General features: G+C 35.2%; 1 protein-coding gene across 1 annotated transcript in view; it reads left to right on the top strand.

Moving 5' to 3' along the window:
• Positions 1–14825, top strand: part of SCEL (sciellin) — a 51189-nt gene that overhangs the window by 25182 nt on the left and 11182 nt on the right. The window contains exons 11-14 of the mRNA XM_064447242.1: positions 9937–9996; positions 11603–11659; positions 12945–13004; positions 14483–14572. Of these exons, the coding sequence (XP_064303312.1) occupies positions 9937–9996; positions 11603–11659; positions 12945–13004; positions 14483–14572 (267 nt within the window). The remainder of the gene's footprint in view (positions 1–9936; positions 9997–11602; positions 11660–12944; positions 13005–14482; positions 14573–14825) is intronic.

The raw sequence follows: 14825 nt of genomic DNA, 5'->3' as shown, positions 1-14825 counted from the left end.
TGGAGAGCTAGAAGAATATTTTACTGCTCTACAAGTTTCTATGGTAACATTGCGCTGCTACAGCTATTTGTGTCAGTATGTAAGCTATAAGTAGCCTGTAATCTTAGTGGGCAAAATTCAGCCCCCTCTACTCCTGCTATAATTCCTTTATATTTGGCTGGTGCTTCAGATGTCATCCATCTGCTGCTGATGTGTCAGCTTCACAAAACTACAGATTTTTGTTAAATTTACGCTAATCAAAAAATGCATTAAGCAGCTGTCAGCAGAAGTGCCTGTTTTTCTATTAAAGATGTCACATAAATATTAACGCTTGTGGCAAAAATGATTGTGCCACACAAGGGAAGCAAACGGTTACATAAAAAGTATTTCTAGTAACACTGACATTTATTAGAATACTGTTTTATCTTACATCCTTTAATTTCCTATATTTTGACCTAGAATGGAAAGATTTTCAGGTCATGCTTTTTAAAGTCATACTTAACTGATTATTTGTCTTTTGCTCAGGGTTCTGATAGGGATGTTAAAGGTATAATGAATTAATTTTACTATAAAATAAGTGGAAAATGGCAATTGGTTTTCTATCAAACTGGTCAGCAATACAAGGAAAATCTTTTGGAAGGGATTTACACCAAAAGAATGTCAGATACTATCTCTTTTGGCTAAAAGCGTAAGCTTCACTGTGTACTCTTCCATGCAATGCCTGATTCTGTTAATGTAAAAAGCAAGTTTTGCATTGTTTTCAAGTACAACAGTTAGATGTGGCATCCATCTTAAGACATAGACTATACAATAATATATTTAGCATATTTGGAGGCATGGACCTATGGAACTCCACTTTTTGGATATGATTAACAGAATGGGATAGGCATCTCATGATTAGTTAGGGCATCTATAGGTACCCCAGACAACATAAATAAGTAGGCTAGGATCCAGAAAAGGTAAAGATAACCACTGACTAATAACTGTGTATTTTTCAGAGCATAATAGGTCATCCTCAAAACAGGTCTCTTGGTATCTTATAAATGCAGCAGCATACGAGCACTGCAGTGGATACATAAAGAGACAATTTTCTGATTTACTTGATGGGTCTTTTATTTATTGCATCTAAAATTCTTATGTTTATTCCCCTTTCAGTGGAGAACCAAGATTCTCGCTCTGTGTTTTTCCATTACAGAATTGTAGCAACCATTAAATGCAGCCTTTTTAAAAACTGCATTTTTTAAAGGGCAATGTTTTGTGGGAAATCTTGTTAAACCACTTCAAACACTCAGAGGGTGTTTAACACACCTTTAGCCAATCTTTCATTAATGATTATAGTTAGGAAGCAAAAATGTGTTTTTCTATAAAATGCTTTTATATGGGGTTCACTTGTATTTAACTGCACTGCTTCCTTGCATATGATCTATAGAGAAAGCAACAGTATATAGCACAGAGAGCCACATTTACCAGTACAGTAACAAAGGTATTACCACCAAAAGATGTGGGATAATGAGAAAGCTGTATTTCCAACAGCTCATAAATTGTAGAAGCAATGAATCTATATATTATTTTGCATAGATATATCAGAATTCGTGTTGGACAGATTTGAGGAGAAGCTTTTGAGGTGATAGTAACAGGGGCTACATAAGAACTTAGAGAGAGATCTCACTCAGCTCTTAAAGCATCTGTTGTAAGATTGTCTGCTACCAGTGAACGACTGTTACTAATAGAGGCACAGGGCATATTGCAGAAACTTTTACATAAGCATGTATTTTTGGCATGCTGTCTACAGCAGAGCTAGGTTGAAGAAAATGTCTCAGCTGTGCATTTGTATGTTTGTGGTTGACAGAGGCAATTTCTAGGGAACAGAAACAAAGAACTAAAATATTTTTCTGACATAATTAAGCAGATCTATATTCTTGGCTCTTTAGCATTATATATTCTATAAAGTTCAGTACCCTGAATATTAGTTCTGTGCGGAGTTTTCCTATACTCTACTGGGTAATTCACTACAATTACTCCTGATAGATAGTAGCAAATTCAGACGATGCTGTAAATATATTTATATTATTGTCCTTTTTAATGACACACCTGTTTCACCTGACATGTGTTGCCACTTTTAAAAGATTGTGAAAGAACAACACATTAATTATCTGTGTTTAAACTACCCCTTGTAACAAGGATGCAATTTTCTGTCTATTGACATATGGCACCTTCGAAGAATGGAAAAAAGATACAGATTTTTTTCAAATAATTTTTAAAATATTAATTAATTGGTATTGTCTTGGAATTTTCCAAACCAAGGGAATTAAGACCGTCATGTGAGGTCTCCTAAATGAACATTTATTGATAAAACTTTTATTGTTAGAGAGCTGCAAAGAGCACAAAACCGATAGAGCATGTAGGTGCATTTTGAGGCATTGGCCAATTATGTGATCCCATCACATGAAAAAGAGAAATCTGGTCTATGGGGAGAGACAGACAATTACAAACAGCCACTAGAAACATCCTAGAGAATTATCTTAGGTTGGACTAAAGTTTAGATGACCAAAATTAGAAGGCATGACTCCCTCACCAGGTATTCTTCTGGGACTTTTCCACTGTGATGTCTTTTTTATTTGCTTTCACTTTTTATAGACTATATAATGCTTCAGCAGACCTCTGAAATGTTCTGGAGGACACCTGTGTCACTCAAAAAATGTTGGAAGCAGGGAAACTAAAACAGGACTCATGTGGGCATGCCTATAATTCAGTATTCATAACTGCAGCTAGATCTTGCTCTGGCTACAATGAAAATTTTTTCCTTATGATAAAGTGAAGTGGTTTAAAACTTTTTCAATTGTTTTTTTGACAGTACAAATTATTAGAGTCATTTCTGATGATACATTTTGCATTTCAGTGGAAGGCAAAAATATTAATTTGCTTTCAAGTGACAGGGACCTTCTGCCTCCCAATTCTGACAGATTCAGCATTCAGTGGAATGCTGGTTTACAGCTTTTCTGCATGTTGTTGACTTGCTGTTGCAGAGGTTACGTGAAGACATCCAGGCCTGTTATTCCTAACTAAAAAGATAATACAGTGTTTACAGGGTCATACATATCCTCCAAGCAAAAGTGAATAAGTTGTCCTTTTTTCAGTGATCTTCCCCAGTCCATCTCCTATAAAACATTCTGATCAACAGCTTCTTCCTCTCTATTTACTCCAGAATCCTCTGAGCTAAGCATTACCCTGGTTTTGGCACAGTAAAAATTGGCTTTCACAGTTGACTGCAGAGCTCTTCTGTTCCCTCATCCTCGGCTGTTATTGATGAAAGGTCTGAATGAGGGCTCCTGGCACTGATTAGTGAGCATAGCAGTGTGGAAGGAAATGCACCCTGCTTCAGAATAAATGCCACTCTTTTCTCAAATAACTTCTTTATTCATTTTCAGTTATACATGAAAAAGTCTGATATAGGGGCAGCAAAGCAGCCAAGGATGGCAGATCAAAGTTCAGCCAGGCCCATGATGTTAAACTTTATCCATTGAGAAGCCTGACATACTTACTATACTCTAGGCCAACTCTTTTAGTTCAGATTTGGAAGGTCCAGTTGGCAATCGTTTGTTTCTGTCATCTTCTGTGCTGACATGACTAGGTCAGAAATGCCCTTAAGGTTTTAGCCAGACTTGGTTACTGTGGTGTTTGCATATTCAATCATGTCAGAAGCAGCAGCTGTTGATCAGAAAGCTTTGTAGCAGATCAACTGGGAGAGACCACTGAAGAAAGGACAATGTATGTAACTTCTTTGGTATCATGTTCAGAAATATTATATGTATCTTATAATATAACTGATTAGAAATAGGGGGTGACCTCAGAAGTTTTTATAATCCTGCTTAGGGGTTTTAATCAAAAAAAGATGGAGATCTATTAAAAATACTGTGTATGACTCCTTTAATAGATCTGCCTCTGGATTGATGACGCTGATAATGACAGAGTAGATGTGAAACCTCACTAATTATCCTGGGATTTGACATGAAGTGTGCCACTGATTAAAGATGTTACAGAAAGTCTTATGAAATTCATGTGGGTCCTTCAGTTTTCTGGTCCATAAAAGAACAATATTGGTTCTTGGGTATTATATGTGAACTGTCTGTATCAGCAAAGTGGGATGATGAAATTCTAGGTAACAAGGCAAGAATGCCTTCAGGAATTAGAGGACATCTGGAAACTAGAAATGGGCTTAGCAGGACTTTTACAGGCTAAGTAAGCATTCACTGAATGAGTAGGGAGTTGTGGTCACATACTCTCCTGCCTGGTACTCGAGGTTCAGGAGCGTGGCTAGGGTCTGTTTAAAATTTATCTTCTCACTCTCTTTCCTACACATGTCCAGGATCAACATCAATTTGGCCCCCTCAGGATAAGGACAGTCAGAATAATATGATCAAACTTTTTTAAATCTATTTTTGATAACTGTTTTCTTCGTTGCTTTCAGTATTGTAAACACAAAATTATTATTATACAAATTATACAAAAATACAAAATTATTATTATTACTGCAAATACAAAATTGCTTTCATCAAACAACCAATGACATAATTAAAGCTCTTTTTGTAGACATGGTTCACATGTTTCTTATCTCTATGCTATTTGAAACTTTATCTGAATGTTTTCAAGGAAAAGCAAACAAACAAATAAAAAAAACCAAACCCAAAACCCAAAAAACTATTAGCTGTGCTTGAACGTCTGGATGGGATTCGGGTTTTCCTTTTTGATGGTGATCTGACTTGTCACCAGTTAAACCAGAATTACAGGACTATTATCCACTGAAATAAGCGAGATTCACAAACATATCTGACAGAGCAGAAGGACTGAAAAGTATTAGAGCTTTATCTCAAGTGAACTGAGTAAAAAATCAAATGCAGACTGAAAGTCAAAGCAAAATGTAGGCAACTCAGTTTCTCTAAATTTTTAATACAAACCATAAAAGGAAAAAATCATACTTTGATTATATCATATATTCATTTTGATACCTTTAAAGGTTACCTATTGAATATGTTTATAGGTCTTTTATGCATCAAATCAAGGAAGACATTACATACCCAACATTAATAAAATAACCCAAAAGAGAATGTTTCTGTAAATGAAGGAACATTTGCTGAGACTGATTCGGGGTCAGAAATATTAAGCTTTTGAAATTTAGCTAACTTCTGGAGAGCTTGTCACTTAAGCCCTAAATAATTTCCCTTTTTATTTGTGTCTGAGAGGCATAGAGGTCCAAGATATGGCAGAATAGGAGTGTCTGGTTAAACTAAGCCATAAATTTTGCACGCAGCCTGCCTTGACATCTCTTTTTAAACCTACTTTAATTATCTTCTTTGCTAGCCCTTTATTCTGCTGGACTCTCTTCATTAGTTGTCAGATTTCTAATCCTATTTTACACAAGCAGCTAGAGGCAAAATAGCAGACAGCAGCAACAAAATTCATAGTTAACAAGTTTGTAGCATGAAGCCCACAGTGGCCCGGTTGCACATAGGTTTTTCTGCCCTTCAGAGTGTGGGTTTCTTGTAGACTTATACTGCTATTTTAAGCATTGTTCTCCAAGGGAATGTTAAAGGCAGAATAGACATTTTTCTGGAGGTAGTCACTTACAAAGGGAAAAGTAAATTAATCAATAGAACTGTCTTCCATACTTCAGTGATGATAACAAGCACACCTAGGTCTTAATCTAAGTCTTAATATTTTTATTTTACAATAAATTAATTATTTTTTTAATACTTGATCCTTTTGTAAAAAAAAGTGATACAAAACCCTCTGTACTGCTATTCCAATATTTTTATATAGAGTACAAAAGTATATATGTTACCCTGAGTTAGGTGCTCATAAAAAATTCCAGTCATGCCCTGAGGTTGTATTAAAATATTTCATCTTCTTGAATTTATGAGCAAACAATATATTCTCCTCCTGACAGGCTGTCTGACCTACCTCATTCTCATCCATTTTGAAAAATACTCACCCTAGGCAGAATGCTCACAGTGGTGTAATGGCTGTCTCTGAACATACTATGCTTGGAGATGGCATCCTTTGGAATGACCTATGAAAACTGTCAGCATCCATTACAAGCCACCTAGCATATTTGAAAGATATTTCCTCAAGTTTGTCTAAACAGTTTTGTGTTGTCTTAGAAGTTTTATGCTGCTGTTTTCCATCAGCATCTATATTTTAAAAAATTGTTGAAAATTTAAGAAGTGTGAATTCCATTCAGCCAGCCTTGGACACTGAAATAGGTTATTTTTTCAAATGACAATTTTCCCTGCAACTGGAAAGACTTCTCCACGACAGCCTTTCACAGCATGTGATATTCTGATATTAAAGGAGTTTCTTTAATGTATTAATATATTGGTTAGTCTCTTCCCTACTTTAATACTTGACATCTCTTTTAGAATTATTATACAAAAGGTATTACACAAAAGGTATGAATTGTATTGCTGATTTTTAGCATGCTAACAACTCTCAAATTAAACCTAAACTGACATTCTTTTTAGACTCTGTATTGCACATCCACTCTAATTTTAAATGTGAGACTGGGGTATGTGGTCATATCAGCATTGGTACCCACTGTGTGCTATTGATAAAGCAAATGCAGCTTTGCTAACAAGAGAGATTAAAAAAATGAACTGAAGTATGCTCTGAAACTACTCAGGTAGATTCTGACTTGCTCACTATGTCCTGCAGCTTGCCCTAGTTTACATTTTATCCTTTCATAAATAGTAGCTCTCAAACTTTAACTTTATTTGCTATAACTTGAACTATGCTTGAACCACTAGCTTGAAGTTGCATATCCTATGACCTCTCCTTTGCACTAGTCAGCCACCTCAAGGCAAAGAACTTGCAAGACGTCAGCCCTGATTACTTGCTGCAGTCTTGTCAAGCAGATGTTTCATGAGGGTGAAAGTTTAAGAAGTGTTACCAGCGCAATAAATTAATATCTTCTAAGGACTATGTTTTACGGAAGTTTTGTTCCATAGGAACCATAAAGTGTAGATGAATGGGTCAGTCAGCACGTATTTTTGTGCTGTAATCTTCACCTGCAACTGTTTCTGTTCACTTATTAGGACTCTTCAGTGTTAGCATTCTATAAATCAGGCTGCTAGTTGATAAGGTGTGCACAGGCAGCCTAGACTTCTATTGCTTTTTTTCACTCTCCCTTTGGACAGCAAGCAGAATCTTTCTCACAAGGCGATCAGTGCATTGTGGCACGGAAAGCACTGAAAATAAGGTATGAGGAAGTAAAAAAATGCTGTTGACTGCTAAGTCATCATGATTTAAAGTCCACAGAAGGGAACTAACTCATCTATCCCTCAGGTTGCACCAAGGATTAATATGGGACAGTAAACACATTTCTGAAGGACTGATTCTTAAATTATTGGAAGTTTGTATCTCTATTAGTTTTGAGGTGGTTTTTTTCATTATTTCCAAATAGGCAGTAGGTCAAGGTTGAGCTCTTTTAGATAACTCTTTTTTTTGTTTGAAAACTCTGTGCAAAGAGAACAGAGCAATTTAAGGTAAAGCAAATCTGAAGTTACCAAGGAAGTGTGTTAAAATGCATGTGAAAACTTAAAAAGATTGTGTTTTAAAACTATAATCTTTCCTGCTGATCTTGAGGGTCTTCCTTCCTTCCCTGCTGACAGAAAAGTGTTACCTACAAGAACAAGTATATAAATGACATAACTTCCCAGTGTTCTACAATCAATTTCTATAGCATTATTAATCCAATTATGTAGCATTTGATAAAAAAAACAACTAAGATATTTTAACATTTCTTACAAAGACCAACACAAAGAGTTCTAGTATTTGGGCCTTGTGGTGGAAGCATATTTTATCCGCAGAGTATTTGATTATTTTTATAGGAAGGTGTCTCCAATTAATTTATCTGATTCTGAAAGAAGACCCCCCAGGAATTACTAAAAAATATGAAATTGAAAATTGTAAAAAAGTGAATACAATATTTTATATTTATACTGTGAATAAAAATTTCAAACTTATATGTTTACTGAGCTAAGTCTCATAAAAAGCATAGTGGAATTTGGTTCTCCAAATGCTTGTATTCCTTTGAAAATCAGACATAGGAGTGTATGCAGGGCACAGCTTTGCTCCACACTGTGGAAGTCAGCAGAAGTAAGCAGAAAGGCTACTGGTAACGCTGCTGAGTAAACTGCATATAGTCCCACGACTGCAGCCAGAATGAACAGGAGTCCCAAATCTCCTGCTTTCTGTTTTGGATCTATATGCAACACAGAAGCTGAGGTACTTGTGAGGGTTACATAGCATATGAAGATCTTAGTTGAAGTAGCTGCAATTGCAAAGCTTCAGTAGGCTTTATAGAAGACTTGAGAAGTGTATTTTAAACACCTCTAAGTACATAAAGGAATGGAGGATGCAGGAGAGAAGAATAATAATGTATCTTTTACTCAAGCCAGACACATACATGGCTGGAGGGTTTTTCTTAACAAAAATTGCAAAAATATAAGTTAATAAAATAACTACCTGAGTTCTTATTAGCCTTATTGTCATTTTAGTGCTGCTGCCTCCTAGTACTGAGGAAGCAATTTGCCATCCAATTCATAAAGGCAAGGATATTTCTGGATAACCGCAAAACTCCAGGTTCTGAAGGAAAACTTTGAAAAGTGTGAAAGCTGTGATAGTATAAAGAGAATTTACACAAGTATATAATATGTAGATTACTCATTTGTTAATGACTGGTGTGGAATTCTAGCTAAATGGCAGTAGACTCCTTGCATTGAATTGGTTTTGTTTCATTCCTAAACAAATGGAGATCGTGACAATGTCATCAAAGGGTGCACCAAAGCTGACAAACATGACCAAGAAGAATTCTGAAAAGGCTGCCTTTATCTTTCATTGAGATGTTGTTTCATGACAGAACTGTTCAGAATGAAATGTCAGTAATGAGACACATAGAACATGGCTGACTACCAGGTTATAGAACAGCTCCTACAGTGGGGGCACTGTCATACCATCATGAACATCACTTGTTTCCCATTGCTTTCTTCTTAAAAGCCAGTTTTTCCAATTTTTTTGTAGTGACTTAAGGTTGCTAGATTGTAACTTTTTAGGTAAAGTTCCTGAAAGTTTTTCAGTAGTGAAGTTCGCTGTTGGAAAATGCATTTTCACAGAAATGAAGTGTTTTATAGAAATGTTAATACCAGTGTAATCCTTTGAAGGGAAATAAAGGCAGTCAAAGCAACATGCCACGTGTTGATTTGATACTACTAAATGCTCCATTCAAAAAGTATAAAAGACATTGATTTCAATTTCTATTTTTAATAGTTATGCTACAGTAATACATATTGTATGTTTAATATTATTATATTGAAAAAAAATAATTGAAGGAAGATTAATGCTTCCTTACATCAGATAATAATAGTAAATCACACCCTATCTCTTTTATGGAAGTTCAGGAATCAGTGGATGTAACTAATTCTTAGTGTCCCGCAGTTTAAACATGGAATTTCTTGTGAGAAGGGAGAGTTTAATTGGAAAGGAGCTGGTCCAGATAGCCTACTAGGAATACTTGGATGATTGTATTATCTGGTAAAGTTTCTTGTTATATCATAGCATGTTAGAGGTCAGGAAGTCTTTGAAGTTGTCCGTGATGCATGGTCAGTGGCAATTATCCTTTTTGACATAAGTATTAGGTATACCCTGTTGTTTCCAAAACACGGTTTGGTCCTCTTATTCCAGGAAAGCGTATGCTTATGTGCATATGGGGGGCATACAGCTGTGTCTACGAATATCTGTGAATTACTAAAATTATGTATGCTTTGAACTTTTCATCAGTTTAATTTTGTCTTTCATAAATAATGTGTCAATTATAATTTCTTTTTAAGTGCGTATTTAATTTGGCTAATTGACAGCTGGCTATACTAATTGTGATTTGATCTGGGTTTTTTTCTGTCTCTGAAGGAACCAAGATCTCGATAAGCTCATCAAAGTGAATCCAGGCTCTTTCACAAGTGACAAGGAGTAAGTTTTCAAAGCTTCTCAGGCCCTGCTTTTCTAAGGCAGTGAGTAGTTTGCAATTATGAGAAAGTCAGGAAAGGTAATGTTGCAAATCTGCAAAATGTTTATAGATTAATAAGCAGCATTCCTTCCACAGAATGATGAATATAAAAATACAGATGAATTAACTGCCAGGTATGCTATCAGCTGAACAAGTAATATCTATGGCAAGCTTCCAAGCATTCCTTATATGCTTCCTCAATAAAAATGTTGAAGAAATATTTTAATACAGTGAGAGAAGGGGCATTGAATAAAATACTGTAGAACTCATGCATGATAAGTGTTGCCCGAACAGGGTGTAACAAAGCATTTCAGTCAGCAAGGGTAGTGATCCATAAAGAACAGCTTGAACTTACATTTTTGAACAGCACATCAGCTCAGCGTGTTTCAGGCCAAGTTTCCTGTGGTCTGTAAGCAGCTTTTCAGTGTACGAAAGGGAGGAACTGCCAGGGTACTAGCACTAGTGAGAGCTATGAAATATTTGTCACACCTAACATCAAAATTCTGCAGATAACTTCAAGAATGATGTTCTAAAGAGTAGCAGCACATAAATATTGCCAACACAACAGATGGGATCAGCTGTTTTACAGTAGATTATCTCATGTGTATGCATACATATATATGTACCTTTAGCACTAAACTGCAAGTTGAATATTATTTTTTTGCAAATTTTAATTTACAGAGAATTTATTACAATAGAGTCCAAGACTTTGAGATACCACTCAGTTTTAGGAAGCATTCAGAGTTTTAATATTAATAAGGCTGTTACAGATTGAAGCAACCAAGCTGTCAATTTCACAGAGCTAACAGATTTTTGCTTTTGCTCCCTACTTCTACCTAAAGGGAATCAGGGTTTTTTACATCAGTTAGAGTGCTTTTCATAGGTTATTCTATTCTCTAATTCACTGAGCCATTTTAAAGTAATTTTAAAAAAAACATCCAGAGGGAAAAACTAGCCATTAGTAGCCACTAGTTTAATTGTATTAATGACATTTTTTTAAATGGTTCCTTATATGTAAACTTTGCAAATCTTTGGATGCTTATATTTTCAGTATAAGTACAGATATAATCAATGCTTTAATTGTTAGCTATGATGACACAGGGAGGTAATTTCTTGTTCCAGAAGCAAAAATATGTTGTCATTTGGACATATTTTTAGTTTTTTTCCCCCAAAATTAATGATGCAAACAAGAATTAAGCTGCTTGGAGCCTGTAAATTAATACTAAGTACTTTGAATAGTTCATGTTTCTCCTTTACTATCTTCACTGACAAAGAAGAATCTTAAACTATGGCATTGATACGTTTAAACAAAGTCTTTTTATTTTCTTGGATGTACTAGATGATTTTTTTATTTAACTGTAGAGAACTTTACCTTGTTAGTGGAAAATTGTAAACATTTTTTCTTATGGTCAATAACACAAGTGTTTGCAAATTCTGAAGACAAACTTAACCAACAATTTACTTTTCTTCTTTAAATGTGTACATAAATATATTTCTTTCTTTTACTAGACTTTAACTCTTCCCTGATAGGGAGACTGCTTTAACAGTTGTATTTGTTTGCTGTTTCAGGGGAAAAGACCCTGAGGATTTTACTGAAATAAATACTGCTGGTCAGAAAAATAAGAGGCAAGGCTGTCATAATCTTTCCCTCATGTACTTACAAAATGTTTGTTGTTGGTTAGATGTTAATAAGTTCTGTTCTTTAAAGATAATTAGAAGAGTCAAAATTAATATTTTTATTTTATTTAAATTGTAGAATTTAAACTTTTAAGAATTCCTCATTAAATAATGACTAGTATATATAAATTATTCCATGCAGAAGAAGCAAATGTAGTACTTGACTTTATCCTATTGGAACACTAAATAGGCAGTGCATGACCATCAAAGTTCTTTAAATTAATGTGAAATGTTCCACCAAACTAAAAATTGTCCTTTAAATAAAAAAAAAATCCACCAACCCCTCTTTTTTCTTAGTATTGTTCTCCATTTTCAAATGAGAACCAATGTGGCCTGTTTAAAATCTTAAACAAGTCTTCAATGGACAATATTATTATTTGCAATTAAAGACCATTTAAGAAAAACTATTAATACAAAATCAGATTTTTCACAGGCAGTGAGCTACTAGCTACAAGTATAGATGCGATCATATGGTCCTAGAGATCATATATAGCCCTAGATAACAGCAGTGGTAAGAGGAATCTGGGCTGGATATACCAACAAAACAAATAACACACTTTGACAGCCATTGCTCATGGTATTGGTGCCTGCACTGAATGAAATGATGTTATCAAATTAAAATGAGAGAGCTATAGTTGGTTTAGAAGATGTAGGCAGGCCCTTCACCTGTAGCATGGCAACACATTGAGACATAGGGGTCACAAATAGAAATAAGAGAGATTCGGACTGGATATAAGGAGGAGAGGCCAGCAGTGGAGCGGGTTTCCATAGAAGTTGTGCCATCTCTGTCCTTAGAGGTTTTCAAGACCCAACTAGAAAAAACCTGAGCAACCTGGTCTGACCTCAGATCTCTCCCTGCTTTCAGGATGTTGGACTAGAGACCTCCCAAGAATGCTTCCAACTTGAATTATCCTACAATTCTATAGTGAACTTAGCATTTTTGAGTAGCTTGTTTTTCTTTTGTAGAATCATTAGAATCATTTAGATTGGAAAAGACCTTTAAGATCATCGAGTCCAAGTAGTGTGAAAAATATTCATGTTTGAACTGATAACTCTTCATAACTAACTAAACACTTATGAAACAATTATGATACATAATCAGTGTGGTCAGGAATCTTCCCTGTGAAATGCACATAATTTTTTTCTTCTTCAACATAAATGATTCAACCCATTTAATATGTTTAGGTTGAATTAAATAATTTGATTAATTCTGAGGTCTTTCTTACTTTCACAGAGATGATAAACTTGGTGATCATATTGAAGTAAAGTCTACTGATGACCAAAGTAAAAAGTGGTGAGACTTAAATCATAGTTCTCTCTAAAATTTAAAGAGCTAATATCAAGAGCTGTAGTTGCTTAGTGTGGTACCAGAAAATGTGAATTCCTAATACAAGCAAGCAGAATTTGCATAGCTTGAGGAAGATACCCATATTATTTATAAAATGTGCCTGCTTAACCAAATATAATTATATAGCTGCATGTATTTTGGTAATGCAAAGTAATGACTCAGACCTATAATCTCTTGTAGTGAAGGAAAAAGCCTGGTCACAAAATCCGCTTAACTGGTTTTGTGCTCTATAGGTGTTTGGTTTACTCAGCAGTTAGCATCTCATAGTTGAAAAAATTCACTGCTACTAGGTTTCATTATCTGGAAAAACTAAGACCCATTTTGGTCAATTAAAGTGAAGTTAGTATTATGTTTTCAGGTACCATTCTGGTGGTATATTTTTGAGTCTTCTATTTAGTTGCATACATAAACGAAGAGAAAGAACTTAGTGATCTGTACACATAAGTACTTTTGCTATTTTTTAGCATAATGTATTTTTATCCTAGCAGTCCCAATTGACAGTTTGACCAGAGGAGCATATACTGTATATCTAGGGTGAATGAGTTTCTCTTTTAGTTCTGAAAGGGGGCCTGCCAGTTTAGGAGTCAAACACAATAGAGAGTGCTGCTTCATGCAGCATGCTATGCATATAAAACAGTGACCAGCACCAAGCAAGCTTCATTTAGCAAAGCTTCAAGCCTTGGCAAGCTCACTTAAATAAATCAAGCTGCAGCCTAAACATCCAGAGTTAAGGCTTATAATCATCAAGTTGTTTCAGAATATAACCTTTGGCAGAACACAAGAAGAGCAGCCTTTGTCTGAGCTGCTTTGTAAAATCATCAAAAACATTATTAACACTTGTTCCTTAAATCCTATAATTTGTCTGACACAATTTATTTTTATGTTTGATTGCATTGTCATGTTTGCAGCAGGGGAAACTGCAGGAGACAAGGTTTCTTTTGCTTGAACTGTAATCCTACTTTTTGAAATAAGAGTCTATGTATCTGTTTAGCTGGTTACTTCTAATAAAATATCACTGTAACATATCAAAAAAAAAAAACACCAAACAAAATTTGGAACTAATATATAGTAAAACCAAGAATAAAACTTTGAAGAATACTGCCAAGAAAATGCAGAATGCTATCAACCACTGAGACATTTCTGCACTGTTGAAAACCTCAGTGGGCACTCCAAGGAAACTAGAGTTCAGTTAAAATTAGATGAAGTTTGTGACCTTAATATATAGCATAAACCAGAGGTTGGTGATTCTGTTACTTTTCACAAGTAACAATTTAACAACAGTAAGAAAAAGAGAAATTTCTATTACCTGCTCTTACTAGCCCAAGCTTCTACATCTGTGCCTGTAAGTGTAACTGCAATCTGTGTAGCTGAAAATGATTTCTAAAAGGTGCTTCTTTTCCTGTGGTTTGTTTTCTTTTTCTTAGGATAACTGAGCAAGCATGTGAAAATCCTCCAAGGGCTCCAAATAATCTCCCAGAAACAAAGTACTCCAGTGACAGTGAAAGAAAGACCAGGTACTGTGGACAATTAATTGAGAACCATAATGTCTAAAGTGCCATTTCTTGGGGAAAAAAAACCAACCAACCAACCAACCAACCAACCAACCAAACAAACAAACAAAAACAAAAAAACCCCAACAAACAGAAACCATCTTTATGCAAGAAATTTCAGGGATGTTTAGAAACCTCACACTGGTCTCTGGGCTCATGCCAGCCCCCTTCCAAATTCTGCTTCCAGGATCTCATGAACATTAGGCCACAAAGCATA

This window comes from Phalacrocorax carbo, chromosome 1 (assembly GCF_963921805.1).
Source record: "Phalacrocorax carbo chromosome 1, bPhaCar2.1, whole genome shotgun sequence".
Classification (NCBI taxonomy): Eukaryota; Metazoa; Chordata; class Aves; order Suliformes; family Phalacrocoracidae; genus Phalacrocorax; species Phalacrocorax carbo.
The sequence above is the reverse complement of the archived record's forward strand: the minus strand, read 5'-3'. Positions and strand labels throughout refer to the sequence as shown.